The 26,947-nt window shown below is 55.2% G+C and overlaps 1 protein-coding gene across 1 annotated transcript in view; it reads left to right on the top strand.

Moving 5' to 3' along the window:
* IRF8 (interferon regulatory factor 8) overlaps nt 1-26,035 on the top strand; it is a 63,535-nt gene extending 37,500 nt beyond the window's left edge. Inside the window, exons 2-10 of the mRNA XM_055079246.1 lie at nt 8,969-9,146; nt 14,798-14,981; nt 17,462-17,550; nt 18,897-19,002; nt 20,098-20,141; nt 20,481-20,484; nt 23,887-24,273; nt 24,874-24,989; nt 25,535-26,035. Coding sequence (XP_054935221.1) covers nt 8,969-9,146; nt 14,798-14,981; nt 17,462-17,550; nt 18,897-19,002; nt 20,098-20,141; nt 20,481-20,484; nt 23,887-24,273; nt 24,874-24,989; nt 25,535-25,711 — 1,285 coding nt within the window. The 3' untranslated portion in view covers nt 25,712-26,035. The remainder of the gene's footprint in view (nt 1-8,968; nt 9,147-14,797; nt 14,982-17,461; nt 17,551-18,896; nt 19,003-20,097; nt 20,142-20,480; nt 20,485-23,886; nt 24,274-24,873; nt 24,990-25,534) is intronic.
* Nucleotides 26,036-26,947: the final 912 nt, after the last annotated feature.

A 26,947-nucleotide genomic window follows, 5' to 3' on the forward strand; every position in this document is an offset into this window, starting at 1 on the left:
CCCAGGCTCAAGGCTATGAAAACTTGGCACATAAAAACCCACTGGAGACAGAAGTGTACGGGCAATACACTATTACAGCAACAACCCCCAGTTACAGCTGAGAATTTTCCCATAACAACCAAGTGGATAATTAAACATCGCCACAACTTAAATATGAGCAAAGTGTATTTCTATAGTAGCCACTGTTCCTATTGCGCTAACTTAAAATATCTGCAAAGATCTGTGCAATAAACTGCCTCTGCCTGAGAATTTAGGATGGAATCTTTTTTCTTATTGAGTCATAGGATTTCTTTTTATGTCTGGGTATAAGTTTTTTTCTTGGAAACGTGTGTTGGCGTTATCTCCTCCCAGTTTTGTCTTGCCTCTGCACTCTGTATGCTGTCTTTTTTTTTTTTTTTTTTTTTTTTTCGGGACGCGGGGCCTCTCGCTGTTGTGGCCTCTCCCGTTGCGGGGCACAGGCTCCGGACGCGCAGGCTCAGCCGCCACGGCTCACGGGCCCAGGAGCTCCGCGGCACGTGGGATCTTCCCGGACCGGGGCGCGAACCTGCGTCCCCTGCGTCGGCAGGCGGACTGTCAACCACTGCGCCACCAGGGAAGCCCTGCATGCTGTCTTTTAATGCACACAAGCTCTTAATTTTAATGAAGTCCAGTCTATCTCCCTTTTCTTTTCTGGTTAGTAATTTCTCTGTCCTGTTTAAGAAATATTTGCCTACATCACTGCCATCCCCAACCCTGTTACATTCTTGATTGTGAGCTTATTTCTTCGCCGATGTCCAGTTTCATCTGCTCTGAATTCCTGACTTACCGGCTGCCCTGACCCCATGGCACTGATATTCTTCACAGCCTCTCTTACCTGTGCAGATCGGTGATCTGCTGACAGATAGACCTCTCATTACTCCCTGTTTCTTGGGCCTCTCTCTCTGGTTTTCTGAGTTGTGCCTGGTCGCAGTTTCAGCGTCAGTGCCATGTCTTGCAGTTAACGACTACCTCAGCAGTCTCGTCTCGCCGCGCCGGCGCGGTCTTAAGCGGAAACTTCCATGTAGTGTCAACACGGCATGTCGAAGGGGGTCGATTCCATTAGGGTCGTCCTTTATTAGCCGCCTGTGGAAGTGTGCGATCTGCAGGAATTTCCACAATTTGCGTTTCCTATGAGTTGTACTTGGAGGACACTGGGTCAGACTGGGGGAGAGGGGAAAACCAGAGGCCTCTTGAGATCCACTTGGCTGACAGAGCCGGGAGCCAGCAGGCACTGCGGAGCACGGGTGGCCAATCCGGAGAGCAGATGAAATGGGGAACGTTAAAGCCCAAAAGAGGAAAAAGAGCTTCCCCTCCTGCATGTTTGGTATCTGACGAAGAGAGCCTGCGTGCTGGGGCTGGGAGGACAAGGCGTTCCCGGGGGAGAGAGACCCCTCCCTGGAAGACTCGGCACCCCACCTGATCCCGATTTGCTGCCGCCGTCCTCCAAAAGCTGGCCGGCAGCGGCTCCTTTGTCCTCAATTATGAGCCCCCAGCCTCAGCGAAGCGCAAGAAAACTCAGCCCACCCTAGTTAACGGCAGGTGAACGCAGCTGATGGTGGGTGCATACGGCCAGCGTCTCCTTTGGAACTGAGCGTAGCAGGTTTTGCATGTCAAAAGCCCCCTCAGAATTAGGAACATGCGCAGAAGAGTTAACAAGCAGGCCCGAGACCGGGGTCCCCAGGAGGGCCGCCTTCCAGGGTCGGCCCTCGGCCGGCGTCTGGGAAGGTGGATTGGGGGAGGGCCCCCCCCCAGGACTGATGAGCGGCTCCCTGTACCTAAGCCGTGTGAACAGACGGGGGGCTGGTGCCGGACTCCCGCTGCGCTCCCGCGAGTCTGGGGTTTGCGTGCGCGTCAGGCGGGGCGCGCGTGTGAACGGCCCCCCGAATAAAGACCCCGCGCGCTGAAGCTCTAACGCGTCCCTGATGGACGACGCTGCACACGTGCCGTCACAGCTCGCGGCTGGGGGAATTTAGCGCGTCCGGTGCGACCCCGCTAGAGAGGATGCTGGAGCCTGGCTCCCCGGGACTTCACCCGCCAACCCCCACCCAGTCCCGGGGCTGGATCATGCTCTGCGTCCTCTCAGTGTAATAGGTCCGCTGTGATGACAGCTCTGTGCTGAGTCCCCGAGTCCTCCTAGCGACCCACTGAACTTGGACGTGTTCTTGGAGACCCCCAACTCATATCCTGGAGCACAGAGGTGAACAGCTGTGCTTCCAGCCCCTCTTCCGTTGCTCCCCCTGAGATCTTGCAATGAACTTACCCTTGTTATGTAAGGCACCCCTAATTCAGTGCTGTGCTAAGTAGGGGTACTGAACCAGAATAAGATTTTACCCTTCATCTAAAGAAGCGTTCAGTGAAATAGTTCACAAATGCATACATTAAGTCCCAAATTATGTTAGAAAGATTTCAGTGTGGCTGGAGTCTGGTGGTTTGAAAATGAGGGTCAGTGAAGGCGGGGGTGGGAAAGAAGATGACTTGAGGTGGATCTTAAGGGTGTGGCGGGCAGAACAGTGGCCCCTAAAGACACCCACACCCTAACCTGTGGGCCCCGGCAATATGTTACCTTACAGGACAAAGGGGAACACGGTTGCCGGTGGAGTTAAGGTCAGCAGACCTTAAGGTGGGGAGCGTGTCCTGGATTGTCCGGGTGGGATGTGTACAGTATATACGCCTAAGGTAATCTCAGGGTGCTTGAATGTGGAAGAGGGCACACGGGTTCTTGGTGCCACCACCAGGCGCCTCCGTCGTCCTGTAGATCTCCAGGGCAGGAGTCGGAGCCCTGCTGTCGGTGACTTTGGTTTTCTCAGGAGAGTTGACACCTGTCCTCGCAGCAGACACACTGCAGAGCTCTCCTGAACCCCCCTTGCCTGGAAAGCGTGAAGGGAGAGGTGGGGACTCGAAAATGGAAACACTCTCTCCCCCGCAACCCACACGAGCTCACTCAGTCCCCACTAATCCTAAGAGGCAGGAATGATTAGGTTGACCCCTAGGGAACTGTCCTTTCTGCAGATGGAAAAACAGTTGAATATTGGCGATTTCATACCGTTTAACGTAATATCCTCATCAACGCCATTACATGGATGAGGAAACTGAGGCTTAGGAAGGTTAAGTCATTTGCTCAAGGTCACACATTTAGCGAGTCAGGGAACGTAGACTTGAACAGGGGCCTGACTCCAGAACGTGCTGTTCTAAGTGCGGTGACAGGCTGCTGTCTCCAGAAGGGGCTCCTGCTGGACGACGGGGAGAGAGAGGGCTGGGAGGGCACGGTTTTCAGACGCCAGGATGAGCACTAGACCTGCCGTGGCAGCCACGGGGAAACCAGTGTACGACGGAAAGGCTCAAGCTGGGGGAGCAAAGAGTAGGATAAACAGGGACGTGAGGTGGAGGCGGCAAGGGGAGCGAGTCGGCTGCTGCGGAAATCAGGATGAGCCTTCCCACGAGTGGGAGATGCTGGAGGTAACTGAAGAGGAAGGAGGGACCAGGGATACTCTGTTGTTTGGGTCTCCTCTCCTTGGCACCTCGTCTAGCGCACAGTAGTGGCTCGATAAGTGCTCAATGCGTAAGGGCAGAGCTAAGCAGATAAGGTGAGCAATTGTTCCTAGCAGCGAGGAATTACCACGTTGAAAATACGGGGATCCAGGAGCAGCTTTAATGCAAGCCAGGGTACTGTGAACAGTTCCTGTCATGTATATAGTGACACCTACTGCCAATAATATATGCTGGGACCCTTCCACCAACTTCTCTGTACTTGTTGCTCTTTTTACTTAAGTGGCGCGTTGAGCGGAAATTTGATCACACATCATTGTGCAGTGGACAGCGTTTATAGGTTAGTAAAAATCTGGGTGGGCTTAAGGGGCACATAGGTGGAAAGATATGAGGATAAACATACATACAGGCTGTTGTAAGAACTTCTGAGGTCCTAGGCGTCTTGAGTTCTGGATGCTCATCCCACATCATAACAAACGTATTAAAATACTCCCACATTATCTTAATACTCTTCAAGAATTTAAGCTTTAAAAAAATAGTTTTCACTGGAAGTTATTTGGCAACGGGGCACTCATCATTTAATTTATGATGGCTCTGACTGCCTGGGAATCATGGTATTAGGAAATTCTTACCAAGTGATTTCTAAGTCACACATGGTTTTCAAATATAATGACATGTTTATCAATAAATTACAGTTGTGAAGTTGACATGTGATATTTCAGGGATCTTTCTTTGACTGTTTATTCACTTCAGATTTGCAGTGTATTTTTTTGCATTTGGGGCCTAATAGAATTTCTTTTTCAGTCCCAAACCTTTTCATAGGTCCTTGAAAAGCCTAATGAAAAAAATGGCCCGATGAACAAACACTGCTGCTTGTGTATGATCGACCAACTAGGCATAAAAGTCAATGAAGAATCCTACTTTTCTCTATTCTAAGGCTACCCCAGAACAGAACATGGAAAAACAAATCTTCTTCTTTTCATTTCCAGGACTTTCCGTCTCATTTCTGTTCCCCCACTCCACTCCCATGTTTACAGTAAGTGCCAGCTGACATGCAGGAGAGGCTGGACGCTGACACAGACACACTGGGGACCCTTCTCAACACAACCCATGTTTTCTGGGGAAAAGAATTTATGATGAAAATTTCCTAGCTGGACATTCTAGCCTTAACAGCTAGACACTGCCGCTTTTGTTTCCGATGTTCAGAGGGCAGTGGTTTCAGACACGTCTTCAGCTGGCCCACAGCAGCTCCAGGAACTTCGGCCACACTAGCAGAGATGACAGCCTGACCCGGCCTGGGTGGTGGCGCGGGGGCCAAACTGCAGGGACCCCTGGCCGTCTGCAGTATCGACCTCGGGGCCCCTACCATCCCAGGCTTGACCTGCGCTGTCAGACCTCCACCTCGGCCCCGACCTCGGCCAGCTGACACCCACCATCCACCCCACAGCCCTGACCTCCGCCGTGTGACCCCCTGCCTCAGCCCCAACTGGCCTGACTTAACGCCATCTGGTACCCACCATCCGCCCTAACCTTGACTTGGGCCGACGGACGCCCCCGCGGCCCTCGGGAATTCCTGCGGACACTCCCGGGACCCCCGAAGCGAACCCCGGAAGACTGGCGGACCGTTCGGCCGCCGACGCCTCCGAGCAAAGTGATTTCTCGGAAAGCCGAGCGCTTCGAAGAAGGCGGGCCAGCCGCGCCGCTCCTATTGGGCGGCCCCTCCCGCCCTTCCGCGCCTATTGGCCGGCACGGCCGTCGCTCTGCGCGCCGGGCCCGCCCCCGGCCTTAAATTAGGGCGGGCGCCCGGGGCCGCGGCGCATCTCCGGAGCTCGGCGTCGGGCGTGGGAACGCGGGCGGCGGCCGACGGCTGGCGGCGGCGCAGGTGGGCGGCGGGCTGGAGCACCGGGGTCGCGGACGGCGGGCGGCGGCGCCGGCGGGCGGCGGGCGGCGGGCTGGGGGTCCTGGGCCGGGGGCGCAGACGGCGGGCGGCGGCGCAGGTGGGCCCGGAGCCTGGGGCGCGGACGGCGGGAGGCGGCCCAGGTAGGCGGTGGGCTGGGAGCCCGGGCCGGGGGAGCGGACGTCGGCTGGCGTGGAGGCAGCGGCCGTGCAGTCTTGGTCTGTTTTCTCTGTCCTCGTTTTCTCCTGAATCCGAACCAGGCATCCAGGTGTGGCTGCTCCCAGAGATTGGCTGATGCTTTAAAATCTCGTTTTTCTTAAAATCTGGTTTGCATGGAAAATTTTAGAATGGCCCGTACAATGCAGGGAAATATTGACCCCCTTGTTTTAAGACCTGCTCCTTTTCCCGCTCAAATCTTGCTCTTGGAACAGGGCTGGAGTCATAACTGTGAAACTGCCCCTTGTCCAGCCGCGCTGGTGGGGTTGATTGTGAAGCGGGGCGGGCTGGGTTTTTAAATTCTGATCGATGACAAGTAAGATTTCTGAGTGCGGTTGGAGGTCTTTTGCTTCCGTAATAGCCCAGTCGTTCCTGGCAAGAAAGTCTGCTTAGGGCTCACAGCTTAAAGAGCATTTTGGTGTAACATGAGACCCAGGGCAAAGGGCAGACTTTTCTAAGGTGAGGTGTGCTCCTTACCCAGAGCGGTGAGGTGCTTTGTGAATGGAAACTAGAGACTGGATTTTCCAGAGTTTAAACTACCCCCCAGCTTATGAGGGATGTAACCCACGTTTTTTGAAAGCCAAGTTAGGAGCCAGCCCTTAAATGACAGTCCTTTTGGATTATGGCAGTTTCCTCTCGAGAGAATTGGGAGAGGTTTAGGTATTTCAGCAAGATTGGGACCAGAAGGAGAAATGGCTTTTGTGCTTTTGGTCTTATGGGTGTCCAGGGCAAATGACCAGGCGTCTGAGAGACGTGGGGAAGGTGAGTCCTGCACCTGCACCACCTCTCAGGCCCTTCCTGGAATCCGGGTTGGGTGGGCCCAGGGCAGCCTCTTATCACCTCCTGCCTGGGAAGCCTGATCCCCGGCCGATTTATAGGGATGCAGATTAGCTCCAGATAGAACTTGGCCATAAAGAGAATTATTACCTAAAAATCAAGGAAGAGGAAGTTTTAAACATGTGACTGGGCTTATAAACGTTTCCTGGCTCTGTATTTGGTGGAATTTTGTTAGCGTTCAGTAAATTAATATGGATCACACTGTAAGAGAATCTTAGGCTTTTAACGCCACTTAGAATCTTGGAGGGGGGGGTTTCGGTGACAATTCAGGTGAGCTGTCCATGTGCTGAGATCCCCTCACTTAACCGTGGCTTTTCTCTGCAGGGTGAGTAAAATGAGATCCTGCTGGGGGCCTTGGGGGTTGGGATGTCTCTCTGGGCTTCAGATTTTTGTCTTTTGAACGAAGCGGGGGCTGGATTAGATGATTTCTAGAGTATTTTCATGTTCTGTGACTCACCCTTCCTCTCAATGCCATTCTCTTACCTTTTTTTTTCTTCTTATAAATCACCACGAGATTCGTCCTTAACAGTTTGGGGGTTATGAATCCATTAGAAATCCTGATGAGAAGGTGTTGACCCGCTTTCTAGAAAAACGCCCTTTCCAAACAAAACTTTGCTTTTTATTTCAGGAGGCTCCTGGAGCATGGACTCCAGTTTATGAACTTTGTGTTAAGGGGGTGAGCAAAATGCTAAGGAGCGGGAACATTTCATTTAATCCACAGATCCGCAGACACCAGCCTTCTTTTGTGTTCTGGCCCCTTTCGCCCTCCTCCACGCAGCTCCCTCCTCAAGTGAGGGGAGATGCTCCATCTTTCCTCCAGGAAAGCCCTGTGGGAATCTCTGCCCTGCTAAGTTATCTTCTGGGGTGCGTGGTGGTGTCGTTTCCTCTCTCTCACCAGGTGTCCCTCCCAAATCTGCCCCTTCCAGTTTATAAACACGAGGGAGTGTCTTCAAATGCTGGGACTTTGAGATCCATGCACTTTGCCGATGAGGAGAGCCTCAGAGAGATGGTCAAGTGACTTTCCCAAGGTCTAGTTAGAGAAGAGCCTTCGCTGGGGTCTACAGTTTCCAAATCGAAGTCCAGTTCCCATTTCACACGCTTCACTCCTTTTGAATCCACCAACGGGGCAGCTGGAGTTAATTGGATGAAAAAGTTACAGGTGGCGCTCATGGGCCCTCACCTCCTCCTACCTGGGACCTGGACCCCTTCTCCGACCGCATAGCCATCTGCGGGGTGGCTGGAGCGTGCAGAACACACACACACACACACACACACACACACACACACACACACTTCTTGCTTTATGGACCAGGATGGCTCTGGATGTGACCATGTTCTTAGGGACGTAATGTCTTGTCACTGCTGATTGTTTCAAATTTGTTGGCTCGAAGAGGTCACATTTTAATCGGAAGAATTGAAATGCTGTTTGTTTTCTGGGTGGGCGTCTGTCCAACCGCCTAGGGGATTTCCACCCTGTTCTTGTAAACGTGGGCTGTGAGTCGATACGGCACGGTTGCACTCTCTTTCTCTGTGCTGTTGGGAAAGCTGTTTGCTCTGGCGAGAATGTTCTTCCCAAGGGTGTCTTTGGGCGCCCGGGGTGGTGAGGCCCCCAAATCCCGGTGCATTCTGCGAGAGGCTAGCTCTGCTCTGTTCTGTCACTGTAGTTGTTTCCCTCACTCTTGTCCTCTATCTCCCAGTTGGTCCTAAGAGTTCCTGAGGAGGAAAGTTGGGACAGTAGTAGAACAACATGTGTTATTTAAAGAGAATCTTCTCGGGTCCAGGCACTGTGTGAGGTGCTCTGTATGTGTCGTCTGAGTCCTCACCGTGACAACGCCCGGTATCTGCAGTTATCCTGGTGTGTCAGCCAGCGTAGCTGACACTCCGAGGTTAAATGACGATCCAGCCTCACCCAGCTGAGAGATGGTGAGACTTGAACGGGACCCCAGCTCGGTCCCATTCCCAAACCAGCTGCGAAGGGGCAGTCTAGAAGGGACAGCCTTGAGGATTTCTTGTTTCTCGGAGAGCACAAATGTCTTGTTTGCTCACGCTTGCTGGTCCAGTGGGGCATTAAGTCATGGCATTGGCGCTCAGAGCGATAGACTGCTCATTGAGGGCACCTGAAAAGGTGAAAGTGATTTCCCCCATCTCCTGCTAAAAATGGAACGACGAGTGATGCTCTCAGATGCGGCTGTGTTTGCGTGAAACACAGCAGGGGGGTGAAAGCTGGAAGGAGCACAGCCAGAGCCTTAGTTGGGGCCACATCTGTGACACACAGCTGCAGATTTCCCAGTCAGCTTTCAGTTTCCATTCAGGGTTGGAGGTCCTGGAAGCCGGCATTGTCTTCTCGCAGCAGGTGGCCCAGAGTTCCTGGATCCGTGGGTTTTCCCCAAGCCGGCACCTGTGTTGTGATCCTCTGATTTTCCCGTTAGCAGTTCTTGGCTGTTGAGTACCTGGGGTGCTGTGAGTAATTAGACGGCGTTTGTAATTTCACAGGCTATGTTTTCTCTTTCCAAGGATGTGTGACCGCAACGTCGGCGGCCGGCGGCTGCGGCAGTGGCTGATCGAGCAGATCGACAGCAGCATGTACCCAGGGCTGATCTGGGAGAACGACGAGAAGAGCATGTTCCGGATCCCTTGGAAACACGCTGGCAAACAGGATTACAACCAGGAAGTGGACGCCTCCATCTTCAAGGTAGTGGCTTGGCCTCCCTGCCACATCATGAGCTCCGGGTGGAGCCGTTGAGTGATTGATGTCTTTCTTATTGGCTTGAAAGTTAATCCAGTTTTTTAAAAAACAAATGCCGAATGTGTCTCAAAAAACTATAGTAGGTGATTTTACATCTGTTATTCGATTTAACCACCTTTCAGGTTAGTTGCATATTGGTGGCATTTTCCCATGAGGGAAACCGAGGGCACTTCCTTCCTTTGTGCTACCATTTCTTTTGCATGAGGGCTGGCAAACACAGAGAGAAAATGCTTCTTGTAGACTGAGACCTTTTCCCCGGGGCTGCCCCCTAAATTCCATTTAGAATTCTAGGAAAGGTTTGAGTCTCCATTCTTTCGGAGTTGCTACTTCTGCTTGGCAGTGTAGGGTCAGCTCAGATGAGAGAGACGCCACCTGTCATCACTTCCGGGGCCGGGTCCCGTGGGTGTCCTGAACCTGCAGCCGGTGTCTAAAAGTAGTCCACTTCCCTCGGGAATCATCGGTAACCCAAGCGTGGAGTGAGCTGCCGTGTCGTTCCACCACGTGCACAGACAGCAGCACTGACGGGGAGTTTGCTCTGTGCTAGGCCCAGCCCCACGTGTTTTGTTTTCCTCTCGCACAGTCCTATGCGGTAGCTGCCGTTCCTGGTCTTGTTCTGTAGAGGCTCCAGGAGGAGAAGTGACTGGTCCAAGATCTCCCAGCTCTTGGATGATGGAGCCAGTGTTTGAACCCAGGCATCCCAGCCGTGAGCCCAGGCTCCCAAGCCATCACCTAGATGCAGGCAGAGGAGCCAGGGCCTCCGTGTTTGCGAACGGACATATCAGAGGTGACCCGACTCAGAATCTGGGTTGCAAACCGCTGCCGTATGTGCTTGTTGTGTGGGCATTTGGGGGCCAGAGTCCAGGAGGGGGGAGTGAGTGAGTGTGGGAAGGAGCCAGGAGGCTGAGCGGGGGCGGGGGGGCGGGGTGGGCAGCGGCAGACGCCAGGCGTGCATGAGTGAGGGGAGCAAAGGCCTGCAGGACCCCAGCGCAGCGCTGGACCCTTAGCCGGGATGACTGTCCCCGACACAACCAAAATGACAGAGGTTATACCTTGGCCCCAGAGCAGAGCACTGATAGGTCAGAGCTGGCTTATGAGGCATTTCAGTCCTTCGCGTCTCTGCCTGGCGTTTGCAGGGGGTGCTGCACGTCTTAGCACTTCGGTTACTGTGTAACCCGGGTCACAGAGCTCTTTGACAGTCTGACGCCAGTTGCCGGCCCCTCCAAGAAAACCGGGCGCGTGCGGACGTTCTGTGCTCACCTTCAAGGGGGCCCGCGTGGCCTAGACATCCATCCGGCAGGTTTCTTCCCTTCAGGGACCCCAGGTCGGGAGCCTGGGCACTGCTCATGCCTCCTTTCTCCTCCTTGGCGGCATCGTGGACTCCTGTCTCGGAGAAGCTTTTTGCCTTTGGCACCACGGTGAATTTCTGTTGGGAATGGCTCCATCTAAAGTTTAATATTGCCCAAGGTCCAGCCAGTCGATTGGGAATGCTAGATCATAGGTGGCTGTAAGCCAGGGCTCTGCCTCCTGGGGCCAGATTGTTCCTTGTGTGGGTCCGTCTTGTGCACCTAAGAGGATGTTAGCATCCTGGCCTTGACCCTCTGGATGCCAGTAGCACCCCCTGCCCCACTGTGACAACAAAAAATGCCTCTGACATTGCCAGATGCCCCCCTCCCCACTGAGAACCCTGCTAGGGGCGGACCTTGACCAGGATGAGCCGATTGAAGCAGAGGCCTGGGGGTGCTGAGGGCACAGCTGGAGGCCGACCGTCAGTAAAACTGCTTCAGGAGGGGCTGGGGGCGGGACCGGTGGCTGCACAGCCCCTCCTGTGGCTCCCCGGCAGAGATGCAGGCCTCTCCTTTCACCGTGCTCCCTCTCTGCTCTGGGGGGTAATGAAATAGAGCCCCAGATTTATACATCTTATGCAATGTTCTTCATGGCCGTTTCAACAGCGTTGAGAAAAATGTGCAAGGTTCCCGATGTTTCCGTTGGTTACGCAGTCCCTCAGTGTGGCAATCTGAAGTGAGTCTACAATCTCGGCAGGAATGGGGGCGGGAGGGAGACCAGGCGCCCACCCAGAGCTGGGCGGCCACCCGAAGGGCGACATCCCGGGCCGCTGGACGTGCACACGGTGGAAGGACCCGTCTGGCCCGTCCCCAAGTGGTGTTCACTTCCATCCACCAAGGGGCACGTCCCTGCCATGTCCACCGACGGAGCTCTGCTGTTGGAAGAAGCCAACAGTCAGGCCTTGAGCCACCTTGGGGGTTTTCTGTTTAAGTAGAGAAGCTTTTGTTTCAGACATTCAAAGAAAACCTTTCAAAAATTTAGGAGTTAAGAGAAAAAAAAAAACTGAGCCTGCTTTCCTGCCTCAGTCAGGGATCGTAAGAAGCCACTTATACCAGAGAATCCTTCATTGTCTGCAGGTGTCCTTGTGAGGTCAGCCTCGTGGTGTGGACCAGAGACAGGAGATTGAAAAAGACATTAGCTCATTTTGTATTATCCCTGACGGTACCGATGAGGCCCTGATATCAGCTCATATTTATTCTTAAAAAAGTATTTTGCCTCCTTTTCATCAAGTCGAGGGGGAAGATCTAGTTAACTGAGGGTTATGACTCGTTAATTGTTCCATTGACCAGGCTTCGTGACAGGCCTGAATAAATTAGAACTTACTTGGTAGCAGATATTTCAAATTCAGTAGGCCTCCGAGGCAAAGGATCGCATTTGACTTTTAAAGCACAAAATGAGACAGTAGTGTTCGTTTTCTGTTGTTTTTAAATTTTATGCAAGTGTAGTTGATTTACAATGTCGTGTTAACTTCTGCTGCACAGCAAAGTGACTCAGTTATACATATATATTCTTTTTTATATCCTTTGCCATTCTCGTTTATCACAGGAGATTGAATAGAGTCCCCTGTGCTCTACAGTAGGGCCTTGTGTCTTCTCCATCCTGTATATAATAGTTTGCATCTGCTGATCCCAAACTCCCAGTCATCCCTCCCCCTTGGCAACCACAGATCTGTTCTCTGTGAGACGATGATGCTAAATGGGGAGGAGCCGGGGGTCCCGGGTTTAATGCTGGCTGCTGACGAGTGCAGAGCAGCTCACAGACGGGGAGACGTAGGCTCCGGTGTATTCTGAGCCGCTGCGTGGCTGTTGATGGGCCTCCGATCACTCTGTTCTGTCTAGCATTTGCTCTGGAAGGGTCCTGAGAGATCACCCAGGTAAGCTGGTATTTTCGAGCTGGCCAGAGAGCCCTGCAAGGGCTCAGGGCAGGCTGGCCGTGGGGCGCCCGATGCAGCCCGGTGCACGTCCTGACTGCGGGGCTCTGCTCTGCTTTGCCCTTTGGATCTGGCTTTCCTGATGGGGCGTGAGCGTGAGCTTTGAATGGACGGGCGCCCACGGCAGTGCCCCGTGGGCCGTGCAGCTCTGGATACACCCCAGCTGGCCCAACCTGGCCCCCAAATCCACGCTCTCCCAGTCCCATTGGTAACGCGGATTACCAGCTCGGTGGTTCTCAAATGAGGATGTGTGAGTCGTGATAGTACTTCCTTAGGGGACGCTCGGTAGTGTCTGGAGATGTTCTGGGTGTCACAGCGGGGAGAGGGCATGCTACTGGCACTAGTGGGTAGGGGCCAGGGATGCTGCTGGACCTCCCACCATGCCCAGGATGGCCCCCACCCCGAAGAGTGATCCAGCCCCAAACGTCATGAGTGCCAGGTGAAGAAACCCAGATTTAACGTAAACGCACATTTGAAATGACCGTTCGGTGTGTACACGGTTTACACTTAAATTTCTATGAAAAACACAACTCAGTGCTTGGTCTGTGACGCAGTTAATAAACGAAGAGAAAAAGACGGAAAAGGATCGAAAGCCATTTACTTTTAAACGTGTTTCTTAAGGGGAGTCCCGCGTCCGTGAGGAAGAAATGAGCGCGCGCTCACTAGGATGAGTAAGGGAGCTTCTCCGGTTTCTTTACCTCGGGTAGGACTGCAGACTCTTGAGCTTAGGGCGTCAGCGAGCAGAGAGCACAGGCACTGAACTCGTCTTACATCAGGGGAAGAAGCCAGGACGATTTTATAAATTTTATTTATTTATTTATCTTTGGCTGCGTGGGGTCTTCGTTGCTGCGCGCGGGCTTTTCTCTAGTTGCGGCGAGCGGGGGCTGCTCTTCGTTGCCGTGCGCGGGCTTCTCATGGCGGTGGCTTCTCTTGCTGCGGAGCACGGGCCCTAGGCGCGCGGGCTTCAGTAGTTGTGGCTCGCGGGCTCTCGAGCGCAGGCTCAGTAGCTGTGGAGCACGGGCTCAGTTGCTCTGCGGCGTGTGGGATCTTCCGGGACCAGGGCTCGAACCCGTGTCCCCTGCATTGGCAGGTGGATTCTTAAACGCTGCGCCACCAGGGAAGCCCTACCAGGACTCTTTTAAATGGGAATCTGACTCAGGGTGTTGTGGAGTTCCTGGCCACCTAAGTCAGAATCACTGGGATGTTGGCTAAAGATACGGGTTCCCAGACCTAACCTACGGGTACCCAAGGAGACTCTTGAGGGGCGGGGCCCGGGAATCCGCATCTTAAGGAGCTTCCCAGGGGATCGGTACATGCATTAAGCTTGGGAACACCTGCCTGCTGCTTGCTGAAGTAGAAATTCCTTGGGTTGGAAGTCAGAACAGCTGGTTTTTAATCCCAGACTGGGTCAGCTTGGGAAGGTCAGCTCTTAGAATTTCATTTTCCCGGGTGAGGTTTGAGCATTCCCTCCAGATCCCCTATTATTTTAGGCTGGAAGACATGTCTGATTTTGCTTGACACAAAACATTATTTTCACCTGACAGTAGTGACCTCCTGACTGGTGTGTCTGTATTCCAATTTTAAAATCTAAAAACGGCCCATCCACATGTTTTTAATTTTTTTAAATACTGCCCCGTTTTACATTTTGACTTAAAGTTTCCAGCTTTGAATTTCTGGTCCTAGTTCAGATTCTAAGGTTTGGAGAGGTCAGAAAACAGAGCTGTAAAAAAAAAAAAAAAAACCCACAGAGAGGGAAAACATTTCTTTGCATTTTAAACGGTACCCTGGGGAGCGGTAGGGGAGAAGGGAGTGGGGAAGGTTAGAATAAACGCCAAAATGCAAAACAAAATTTCTGTTAAAAGTAGCAGGGCAGTGGATGACCACATTCAGACTTTTTTGCACATGTTCCCTTTTCATGCTAAATTTTAGCTAGAGGTTGATTTGAAAAGCAACAAATTGTTCTTTGTTTTGAACGTTCTAGTGAAACCATGTGCAACTTCCTCTTTGTGCTGCTTGACCTCAGGCTCCTCCTGGCCTTCTGGTCCAGGGGAGGATTTGCAGGGGACAGATCCAAGATATGTTTGTGTGTGTCCTTGGGCCTGGGTTCGAGTTCCGGAACCCTCTCCCCGCTCCCCCCCGCCCCGGCCCCGGAACCTGGGTCTTTTCACTTCTGTCAGAGGAAGTGGTCTGATTGGGGTCTCTGAGCCCTGAAATCCTTGACTGAGGACCTTCAGGAGGGCGAGCAGAGCAGGTCCTGCCCGTGGCCCTGGGTGTGCGTGGTCCCGGGGCCAGCTGGGTACTTCATGTGTTTTCTTTTCTTCAGGCCTGGGCCGTTTTTAAAGGGAAGTTTAAGGAAGGGGACAAGGCCGAGCCGGCCACATGGAAGACGAGGTTACGATGTGCTTTGAACAAGAGCCCGGATTTTGAGGAAGTGACAGACCGGTCCCAGCTGGACATTTCTGAACCGTATAAAGTTTACCGAATCGTCCCCGAGGAGGAGCAAAAATGTAAGTATCCTTTCTTTATGGACACTTGGCCCAACGGAGGGCGCCTGGGTCTGGGGTTCGAGTCGCCGCCCACGGGGTCCAGCTAAACAAATCGTTCTCTCCTTTATGTCAGCAGAGGTTGAGGTCTCCTTCTGCTGACCTCACCCACCATCTGCCGACTGTGGCAGCTTCCAGTTGAGAGGCAGCGGACGGGAGGAAGGGGCGGGAGACGGGGTGGCAGCTGGCACTGCTGCTCGCTGACTGTTGGACCAGGAGTGAGTGCTGGGGCCTCCCTGGGGCTCAGCAATGGGCTTGGACGGGAGCAAGGCTCCCCGAACAGTGCCGATGAGGGATTCCTTTTGTTTTCTAGCAGCTCGCAGAGCAGGCTAGGAGAAAATAAGGTGGACAAGGAAGGGGTGGCTGATAGGGGTTGAGGGCGGAGTTCTGGAATGAACTTGCAGATGGCGCACCGTTGGCTTCATCGCTGGAGATCGGATATGCTTCTAGATATTAAATCCTGACTGTTGTTTGGGAACCCCCAGCTGTGATAATTCCTGAAGTCTCCTCCCGCTATAAAATCCCAGGAAAGCAATTGTGAGGAGATTAAAGCAGAACAGCAAAAACCTGCCTCACGTCCCCGCGTCCTGCTGTCCACGCTCTGCTCTGGTCAGACATCACTAATCGATCAGGATGTGTTGAGCTCAGATCTGGCCTCAGGCGTTTTCAAAGTGCTGTGCTCTGCAGCTGCTACAGATTAGAGCTGGGCCAGGAGATGAAACCTAATTACCACCCCAAGTTCAAAACATTCCTTCAACACGTTGACTTTCTTAGCCATTTGATGTAGCAGTTAGAATCTTGGCACAGCATCCTCTCCTCCGTAGCCGCTTAGTTAGTCGTCCAGTAATGCTGGGAAGAAAACAGAACCCTTGAAAACTGCCTAGGGCTGGGCAGGGATTCTGAGTTCCTGAGGGGGCTCTTCCCACTGCAGGGAGGTTGAACATGTTGATACGTAATTTTTAAAAAGTTCAAATCGTGACTCTCAGAAGCAAATGGTGAGCCTGGGTCGGAGAGCTGTTTAACTCATTAACGAGGGCACCGGCGGGCTGTCATCGAAGCCTGCTTCACAGCACACGCGACGCAGGCGCGCGCGGTCAGTGAAAAGGCAGAAGGCTGAGCCGAACCTGTGCGAGTCCTGCCCGGGCCACGCAACCACAGTTGGGGGTGACCTTCTCTAGTGATCATTTGTAGCTTAGTTGTCTGTGAATTAACACCTAACTCCACTGAGTCTGAACCCCGACGGATAATCATAGGAAGTCAAACAGACTGACCTTCCCCATGGAGAATCAGATGGCCCTTCGGGGGACACCTCTCAGCCAATACTCTGCGATGCTCCGTTGCCATCTTACTTCCGGTTTGGGATAAATTTTTCATCATCACAAAGTATAACAAACTGTGACTTGAAGGAATAGAGAAGTTTCTCTTAATCCTCCCTCTCACAGGGTCAGCCAGGCTTGAACGGGCAGGCAACCCTGCCTTGTTTATAGCTCGGAGCGCAGCCAGCATCACCTGCAGGGGGGGGTGGATGTTACAGAAGCAGCGGTTCTCAGGGGGCAGAGAAGCTTCGCATTTGCATAATGTCTGTGGGGGGGCGCACTCTCCTCCGTACCTCAGTGGTTTGCTGGCTGGCTACTCTGGGGGTGCCCCACCTGCCCCCTGCTTCCCCCCTCAGCAGCTTCTGAGTGATTTTTTTCAAATCAAAATCGAATCAATATTCAGTCCGGATGAAACAGTGGGTCAATTCTACAGATGACTGGGACTGATGAATTCCAGCAAACGAGTATTTGTTGGTCATGATACACCTCACGTTGGATAAATGTAATGAGGTGAGTTTCTGGCTGGGGAAGAGGCCTGAGAGGTGGGCGGAGACACAAGCCGGGTCCAGAGTGCTTGTCGTGGGAACGCTCGTCTGCCTTTAGACAGTTCCTGCTGCAGGCGGGTTCCAGCCTGGGCATCCGTGGGCCTTTACGGTGCGCCGCGTGCGTGCAGAGATGCACCCGTCTATCGGGAAAGGCCAAGAAGAGATTTCCTGCCCGTTGACTTAAAAAAAAAAAAAAAAGACTCCAACCTGCAAACACGTTTTGCCGGGAAATCTTTGCGGGTCTTCCGATGCCCTGGCTTGTAACTCTAACCTCTGTCAGGTGTAGAGTAGATCAGACGTGAGTTCATCTGAGATCTCAGCAACTAGAAGGAAGAGACCAAAGTGCCGCCTTGGTCCTCTGAGTGCTGGATGCAGCAGCAGCCAGCTTCTCTTGTGCCTGCTGTGACCAGATGACTGAAGCAGCATGGGAAAAAGATTTCTAGGCCTTTCCCAAACCACCGGAGACACATATTGGCTTCTGTTTCCTTCAGCCTAGCCTTAAGAAAAAGCCACGGACTGTGGCCTTGATGATGGTTGCGGTGCCTCAGTGCCGGGTGTCACGCGCTTGTCCGCTTTTCCATAGGCAAATTGGGCGTGGCGGCTCCCGGCTGCATTAGTGAAGCCACAGAGATGGAGTGCGGTCGCTCCGAAATCGACGAGCTGATCAAGGAGGTGAGTGGGGGCCGCGTTTCCAGAGGTCCGGCCCCGACAGAAGCTGCGCGTGTTCGGTGGAGAGCAGCACCGTCCCGAACGCTCTGCCGGGGCGGCATCCGGGGCCTCGGGCTCGCGCTCGCTCAGGGATGGGGCGTGAGGACCTGCCGTCCTCGCGAGGCCAGCCTCGGCCCGCTGGTCAGCCCCCTGCAACTTACGGCCTGTCCTTCATCCCGAGGGCTGGGGCCGAGCTGCCCGCTCTGCATCAGTGCAGTTCCCTCAGGCTCCAAACTTGACGTATTTTAAACATTTCGAATGGCACCATATATTCCCTTGCCTTTTTAGGCAGGCTGTAGTGAAAAAGTAAACGTTCTTTGCTGCTTGGGGTTGTCGTCATGGTACGGATTAGCGTACACCTCTCGCACTGCTGGGCTGCCTGTTTACTAATACGCAGTTCTCAGTCCTTGATGGGTTGGGAAGCCATATAACCAGGCTTATTAGAGTTGTACCCAAGCACATGGTTCATAGGCTGTAAGTGAAGGCTTAATGGGGTCTCCTTAGGCAAAACACGTGGGTTTTTGAATACTAGTTTTAGCTACCTTTAGCTTCGCAGCTATGTTTTTGTGCATATGTTGCAAGGCCGACGTCGCCTAGCTAAAGTTATTCCGCACAGCCTTGCAAAAGCGGGTGTGGGTGCTATACAGATTCTTCTCAACACTCACATGGCAATAATAGAATCGTTTGGAGTGCTTTGAGGGAGAGAATGCAGGTAACAGAATGCAGCCTCCTCTGGGCTGCCTGGCTTTCCCGCAGATGGCAGCTGTTAAGTCTCTGGGTGGGCTCTGGCAGCAGACCCAGTGAATTCCTGGCTTCATTTCTTTCCAGTGGTGTCCCGTTTTCCATACAAGGCTTTCCAGCCAACTCAGCTAAGAGAGTGAGATGCTTGCGTTGGCACGTGAGGATCCCAGCAAGAGCAGGTTTCAAAACGTTTTCTAATTGGATTTGCCAGCCTCTAATTTAAGGAATGGGTCAGAGATGGAAAGTCTAGAGGTGGCACGTGGAGTGAGATTGGCTGGAGCGCGGGAGACTGTGTCTGAGGTCACCGTGTGCTTCGCCAGGGCGTTAGGGCAGCTGGGTGACCTGGCCCTTCCATGTGAAACGCCAGTAAACACGCGAGGGGGCCCCGCAGAGGCTCGTGACTGGGTCTCGTGGTTTGATCGCTCAGCCTGGTGGGTTTGTCGTCTTGGATCTTTCAAGACGCAAAGTGCAACTTTGCTGCGTCTCGTGCGATAGAGATGACAACGTGGTTTTAGTTAAGGCTGGAAGCCCGGTGACAGCACCGCTCTCCTCTCTCGCCCCTGCCCCAGCCTCCCGTGGACGATTACATGGGGATGGTCAAGAGGAGCCCCTCCCCGCCCGAGGCCTGCAGGAGTCAGCTCCTCCCGGACTGGTGGATGCAGCAGCCCAGCGCAGGTGAGGGCGGGGCCCCCGCGCTTCGGGGCCACAGGTCTTCCCATGGCTACCGGCCTTCACTCCTTTCTGCTTGGGGCGGGTGGGCGGGGGGGCTACCGTGATCCCTGTTTTCCTGAAGGTGACTGAGCCCAGAGAGCTGGCGTGGCTTCCGGGCCCGAGGGCACAGCCCGGCCACGCCTTTGCACCCCACTTGCCGCTGTCCCCTGGAGGCGCCGTGTCCTTCCCGTAGGCGGTGGCGCGCCCCGCTGTGCCCCTGGGAAGGGTGGACGGGGGTGGGGGTGGGGGCGGGAGACCAGAGGGAAGATGGGGCGGGGCCCGTAGGTCCGTTAGGACAGTCTTGTGACACGAGGACCCCTGAGAGCCAAGGACAGCCGAGGGCATCTGAGATGGGGAGAGCTCGGAGCCCTGGATTCGAATCCCGTGCCAGGAAGTTGCATATCTTATTCGAGCCTCAGTTTACTTGACTATAAAATGGAGACACCAGGACCTGCCCCCCGGGGTCGTGAGGACTAAGTGAGGCCTCCGCCCTTTGCTTAGCTTCTGATGCCCCCGCCCCCGCTCCTTGAAACGGCCCTCCGTCCGTGGGCACGAGCAGCTTTGCCTCCTCCCTCGCCTCTCGGCCCCACCGGCCCCCGTGGGAGACCGGGAGGGGACAGCTGGCCTAGCGGCCTCGGAGCTGGCCAGGCTGCTGGGGGGCGATGTCGCCCAAAGCCCTGCGCTGCGGCAGCGCGGCCGGAACGCTCGCTGGGCTCCGGGCTCCCCTCCGGGGCAAGGCCTGGGTTGAGGGGGCCGCAGTCCGGGGGTATCTCGGGAGCCGACCCTGGGGCGGGAAGGAGCGTGGCCCCACGGTGTCACGCCCACACACGGTCAGAGATCCCACAGCACGGGGGAGGCTCCGGCCCCTGCCTGCCGGTCGGCTTGAGGTCTGGCTTTGTGAGACGAGGGTCGCTGTGCCGGGAGGGGACGCCCTGAGCGCGGCGCCGGCCCGCGGCGGGGCCTTAGCAGCACGCACGTGCGGCTCCTAAGGAGACCGGGTCCCCGCGCACGGCTGGGGCTCTGGCTGGGTCTGAAGCTGCTTTTGTCTCTCTCCAGCAGGCCTGCCGCTGGGGCCAGGGTACAGCACCTACGACGCGCAGCACGCAGGGGGGGCGGGCTGGGGGCGGGCCAGGCGAGCTCCTTGAAGCCCAAGCTCCAAGGGGCCGCGGGGGCCCACGGGGGCTGTGGGCAAGCGCCACCCGGTGTCGGAAGCTGGGAGCCCGGTTGCTCCTTCTCCCTGTTTGGCTTGGGAGCAAGTGGCGGTCTTCCCGGGCCTCTTCTTGGGTCGGACCAACAGACAGATCCAAAGAGTTCTTTACCGGCGTGACTGTGCCGGAGAGAGGGGGCGGGCACAGACACGCGCAGGGCCCAGCGCTGTGTGGCCCCAGGTGGAGCAACTGGGCCGTTCGGAACCTCGGGCTCCTCACCTATGAAGTAGGAAGAGCGGTGACAGCCAGCTCACCAGGGCGCTGTGAGGGTTTCACGGGGTATTATTACAACGTTCTGGTGGGGACATAGTTGGCCCGTGTCCCTGGGGTCAGCGTCCTTTACTGACATACCCTCTCCCACACGCAAGCTTGTAGCGATAGGGATACTGATAACGGTGAGGACGGCGCGGATGAGGACGGCGCCAGTTGGGTGCCAGGGTCCGTGCCGGGACTTGCACGGCCTCATCCCATTCCGGCGCCACCTCTGGGTCGGTGCCGTTGCTGTTCCCACTGTGCAGGCTCAGAAACCCTGGGTCACGCAGCTTGTGGGCCGCCGAGCTGGGCCGTTCCGTCCGTGCCCCTGTCCCTTGCGGGCGGAGGTGGCCTGTGCCACATGCTTGTCTCGTTTGGCTGGGGATTCTGGCATTTACATTCAGGCCCGCCGGTGGCATCTTCAGGGCAGGGGAAGGCGCTGTCTTCGCCAGCAGCTGCCCGGTTCTGCGAGAAGCGAGCAGCTTGACTCATCAAGGTGGAGCACAGGACGTTAGGGCTGCGGGCTGCGGGCCTCCTGGTGTAGCGGAGGGAACGGGGCTCAGGGGGCGGTGTCTCGACCAAGGCCCTCAGGGGACGGGTGTATTTGGCGGGGGGTGGGGTGGGGTGGGGTGGGGGGTGGTGGAGCCAGGTCTCACCCAGGCCAGAAGATTATCAAGAAAACAACCCTCCTGTTCTCAGAGCTCTTATCTCCATTGCACGGTAGCCCTGCAAGCTGGGGGCTGTTAGAACTCCGGCTTCACAGAAGAGGAAACAGGCTTAGAGGTTAAATTGCTGGCCCGAGGGCCCACAGCTGGGAAGAGGGGCGCGGGGCTCAAATCCAGGCATCTGGCGCGAGCCTGTTGTTGAGACCGCGTTATGCCTGGGTCACGGGGCCGTGGTCCAGGGAGTCTGCTGCCTGATGCTTTCTGGGGGCAGAAGAGTAGCCGGGCACAGGGCTGCGGCATCTGGGGGAGCGAAGACAGTTTAGGGAGGAAGTTTCCCGGGTCGTGCCAGAGCTTCTCAGCACCCAGCGTGTGAGGAGACTCACAGCCACTGCCTCATGCCGAGAAAAGTCCTAAAACGTTCTTGCAGAAGTTGGGGACTTCGGTCCCTCTGTTCTGTTCACACACCCACCACTAGGTGAATACGCTGTCAAGGGAGGAGGCAGTGAGTGAGGCGGACAGGTGAAAGGCGCCAGGGAGCGGTAGGGAGTGTGGCAAAGTGGAGCCCCACGCCCACTGCGCTGCCCTGTGGACTCGCAGAGCCGGCCAGCCTTGCTTTCCCCATTTACTGTAGAGAAACCAGAGGTCTGGATTTTTATGTGAAACATCCCATGTAAAACGCTGGCAACAGACAACGTGTTGACAGCACCCCACCGTGCTGGCGGATCCACCCGCGCCTCAGGCCGCCAGCGTGTGCTCTCGACTGTGTCGTTGAAGTGACTAGGGTCAAGGGCATCGTCTGGAACTGTCAGAGTGGCAGGCGTGGCAGGCATGGAGCTGGCCTGCTGGGGAGGGCTGGGTCCAGGCCCCCAAATGAGCAGTCGCGTCGTCAGGGCGAGCGCCTTCCCTTGTCTATGCCCCAGTTTCCTTGCCTGGCGAATGGTGTACTTATGAATAGCTCCATCTCAAGGGGTCGCTTTGAGGACTCACTCTGCTAAAGGGTCCCGACCGCTGGGCTGAGCACCAGATACGACGGCTGTGAGACCAGGGATGGGACGTAACCTCAGGGGTCTCATCTACGCAGCTCGTCTTTTGTCCCGTCGTCCCGGTTTCTTTAACCGTCGCTTACCCGGCGCTTACACGTGCCGGACACAGATGCGAGCTCACACGGTCCTCACGGCTGCCCGGCGGGCGGGGGTGGGGGGCCGTCGTCTCCACTTTGCTGATTGGGAGACTGAGGCTCGGAGTGGTGGAGCCGCTGCCCGGGCCACCCAGCTGGGGCCACACGCCAGGCGGCCAGGCTCCGGAGTCCGTGTCCCTGGCATCTGTGCTGAGCCGCCACCGTGGTCAGACTGTCCCCCAGCAGGGCTGTCCTCGGTGGGCGAGTGGCTAAACCGGGCGCGGGACGGGGTTGCCGTGCGGCTCCTAGATCCGCAGGAAGGCTGGCCCGCGCTCCCCGGTGGCCGGGCCGAGGCGCTTCTCCTCGGGGCCTCCGCCGCTCGGCTGCAGCGGCTGCGTGTCCTCGCTCAGGCCTGCCAGCCCGCGCCGCCCCTCGGCAGGGGCCCCTTGCACAGCCCTCCTGGGCCTGTCTGGGGCACCTGTGCAGCAGCCGTTCACACGGCCGAGAGGCGCTGGCGTGAGATAAGGCCTGGGCGATGACGGGGCAAAGGGGCAGAGCGGTGACAGAGTCAGTCTGGAGCATTTCATTCGTTTGGGACAAAGGTCGGAATCGCTCTGGAGCGCGGGGAGCGGGGCGTCAGGGGGTGCAGACACGGCACGTGGGGAGGGTGGGGAGCGGGGGGTGGGACGTGGGCGCTGCTGAGCCCCCCCGGAAATTCTGGCCGTTATATCACCCCCACCCAAGGCTCAGAGGCTCAGGTTCTCTGCCTCCTGTGAAAGGGAGGTTGTCAGAACTACGTTTTAAGGGTCCATCAGCACCAAACTAGGGCTTTCTTTGATCAGAGATGATTGAGAGCATATTGAAAATGGAATAATCGTTTCATTTCTTTAATGCTGTCTCCCCCCTGCCCCCAGTCATCTTATGTGTGGCACATTTTGGGAAACAAACATTGCCTTAATTTGCGTACTTTTCAGACTTCGTCCTGAGAACAGGTCTGGAGGAAAGGTTTTTGGAGAGATTTTTAATTGGAAATTCAGGGAACGCCAAGGCGACTGTGAATTTGTCAGGAAAAAGATGACATCGTTGTTTTCACTAACCTGGAAATCAAATCTAGCATTTCCTTCCATCATGAACGTAGGCAGTACTGTGAGTGTTTGCGTGTGTACATATGTATGTACGTTCGTATATGGGCATGCGTATATATGTGTGTATACATCTAGTATAAACCGTATGTCGTATACGTGATAGTGGTGGAGCAGAGCCTGTGAGACGGAGTTATTTTCCGAAGAATTTAAGTTGTCACAACGTTGTTTACCCTCAACCGTGACTTGTAAATTACAGCAGTTACGAGACCGTCCCCAGAAGGAGGGAGGACCCTCCAGCAATCTGTACTGTTTTGAACCACTGGCTTCCGTAGTGATTCTGTGTATTGATTCATGCTTATAAAAACATTATTTCTAGAAGGGCTGTGTGAACTTCCCCAGATGCCGAAGACTCCCAGGGTTAAGCCGCCCCCCCCGCCCTTGGGAGAAAGGCAGGCTCCGGCCACGTTGGCACAGAAGGGACCGGGGCCCCTGACCTGTCCCCGTCTCCCATCTCCCCACAGCCTTCTCCCAGATGGTCATCAGCTTCTACTACGGGGGCAAGCTGGTGGGCCAGGCCACCACCACGTGCCCCGAGGGCTGCCGCCTGTCCCTGGGCCAGCCCGGCCTGCCCGGCGGCAAGCTGTGTGGGCCCGAGGGCCTGGAGCTGGTGCGCTTCCCGCCGGCCGACGCCATCCCCAGCGAGCGGCAGCGTCAGGTGACGCGGAAGCTGTTCGGGCACCTGGAGCGCGGCGTCCTCCTGCACAGCAGCCGGCAGGGCGTGCTGGTCAAGCGGCTGTGCCAGGGCCGCGTGTTCTACAGCGGCAACGCCGCGGCGGGCAGGGGCGGCCCCAACAAGCTGGAGCGCGACGAGGTGGTCAGGGTCTTCGACACCAGCCAGTTCTTCCGAGGTCAGTCCCGACCCGCCTCCCTCCTGCCTGTGCGTCCGGGGGCGGCCCGCGGAGGAGAGGCCCCTCCCTGCCTGACTCCCGGCGTCTAGAGGGGGTGCCCGCAGAGGGGGCGCCCATGCCGTTCTTTCCTGGTGCAGCTGTCGGAGGATTTAGCGACTTGCCACGTTGCTGGGGGCTGTCCCCGGGCCCTGGGAGCTGGTTACAGACACAGAGTCTCAGGCCCCAGCTCGGGCCTGCGGGGTCAGAGTCTGCATCTTGGCAAGGTCCCCGGGCGGCCGTATCCACGTCCCGAGACAGTGACCTTGTGCCCACCCGCACGGGAGCGCTGCCCAGGGCTGCCGTCATCCTGGGAGGCGTGTGGCTAGGATCCCACGCCCGGGAGTGCCTCCTGGAAGGTCGGGACGTGTGCAATCAGTCACTCCGGTCCCCTGAGGCTGCTGGCCAGAGAACTCCCGGGGGCTTTCTGGAGAAGGGGCCGCGCGAAGGGGGGCGAGCTCAGGTGCGAAAGCCCCGAGTCCACCTGGCCGACGGGGCGGGGCGGGGCGGGGGTCGCAAGGCCAGGATTCGCAAACACCTTCCCCTGCGCTGGTGTCCCTCCAGAGCTGCAGCAGTTCTACAACAGCCAGAGCCGGCTTCCCGAAAGCAGGGTGGTGCTGTGCTTCGGAGAGGAGTTTCCAGATATGACCCCCTTGCGCTCCAAGCTCATTCTCGTGCAGGTGAGAACCGGCGGCTTCAGGGCTCGCGTCCAGACCTTGCAGCCTGCACGTCTGGCTGGGGACCAGGCAGCAGGGCCCGGGGGGCTCCACCCGTGCGCAGGCCTGGACGAGCGCTTCGGGTGGGGGAAGGAGACTCTTGCTTCTCACCCCTGAACTATCGTCTCGCGTTCCAGGACTCTCCCAGTCCACGTTGGTTCCACTCCTTCTGTTCAGTTCGTGTTTTGAAACTCACTCAAAACCTCCTTTTCAGAAAGAGTCCCCCTGTTCAGTTGTCTTAAGGTCTAAGTTGACAGATTAGGGCTTTGCCAGCCCTTGTTTAACTCTAGTCAGAGACGTGAACTCTAATTGGTGGAATTCTGGACCCTGGCTCGCCAGACTGGAGCGCTGCGGGGAGAGTAGACATAGGAGTCTTTGCAGAAGACTGCTTGCTCGTTCGTGCACTGGAGGCCTGGAGGTTCTGACGGATGGCTCTGCACCGGGGTCATCAGAGAGGCCCACCTCACTCCCCACCTCCACCTCTGACCTTGTGCTGCATGTCCCTCCAGATCGAGCAGCTCTACGTCCGACAGCTGGTGGAAGAGGCTGGGAAGAGCTACAGTGCCGGCTCCGCGATGCAGGCTCCCGAGGAGCCCCCGCCAGACCAGGTCTTCCGCATGTTTCCAGATATTTGCGCCTCACACCAGAGACCTTTTTTCAGAGAAAACCAACAGATCACAGTTTAAGTCTCTCTTGGGCACCCCGCCCCGCCCACATCTAGAATTTCACTATTACAATTACTGTCGTAATTATTTAAGGATGTGGCTCCCTCTGACCTGGGGTGGAAGGCTTTACCCTGCTCTTCATTTGGTAAGGGCGTCCTCTGAGGACCTGACAGGGAAACAGACCTGTGCCCCACTTCGACCGTTCAGATGTAAGCATCGAAACTCGCACCAAGTGCTCTGGAGGCTGTAACTATAAGTTGTGATTAAAACATTTATTATTTCCTGCATTTTCCCCCAATGACCATTAGTTGCTATGATTCTTTCAGTATTTGGGGATACTTGATATTTCCAAAGACCTGGCATTCAGTTTTATTAGCAAATAGCTGTTTGTTTGTTTCCAGAACAGAAATCTGGAGTAGAATATCAATTTTGTTTTTAACTTTGGTTAGAGCTATAGAGTTATGATTTCATATGCTTGATTCAGTGAAGTGTCTTCTTTTAAGTATGTTAATAATAAGATTTAAAGACACCTGGATACCAGCCTTCCTTTAATAAGTGAAAGCAAAACTCTTGGGTTTTTAGAAGAACGCCTTGTCTTCCTAGAATTTGGTGCCAGGAGAGCATTTCCGCTGCCAGGTGAACTGGTGTGTTTTCATCTTCAGACAATGAAAACAACTTTCCTTTTGGGCCTTTGTTGCCGGGAAGCTTAGAGCTAAATTTATTTTTTTCATTTCTGTAATTAAATCATCTGACATACCTCTCTCTTCTTCGTTCTAAATGGTTTTGGCCCGTTTTTAAAATATTTGTACTTTTAATTGCCCTTTTTAAGTTAATTGTCCTATTGTAAACTGCCTTGAATCTTTTTTTTTTTTTTTTATAAAGTGGGCAGGATATAAACCACAAGTTCAAAAAATAATTGTGGATGGCACCAGCTTTTTGATCGTGGCTTCGATTCAGTCAACCCATTCGTGGGCCAGCGCTGTGGAACGTGGGAGGGCGGCTTGAGTGGACTGGGGAACACTGGGTGAGGTATGTCAGCTTCTCACCACTACGCTGGTCCCCTAGCCCCAGTACTCCTTGTGGTCAAAGATGACCCCACTCAGTGTGGAGAAAAGGGAACCCTCCTCCACTGCCAACTGGGGGGAATGCAAAACAGTATGGAGGTTCCTTAAAAAACCAAAAATAGAATTACCATAAGATCCTGCACTCCCACTCCTGGGCATATATCCGGTCAAAACAATAATTCGAAAAGATAGA

Source organism: Physeter macrocephalus, chromosome 17 (assembly GCF_002837175.3).
Source record: "Physeter macrocephalus isolate SW-GA chromosome 17, ASM283717v5, whole genome shotgun sequence".
NCBI lineage: Eukaryota > Metazoa > Chordata > Mammalia > Artiodactyla > Physeteridae > Physeter > Physeter macrocephalus.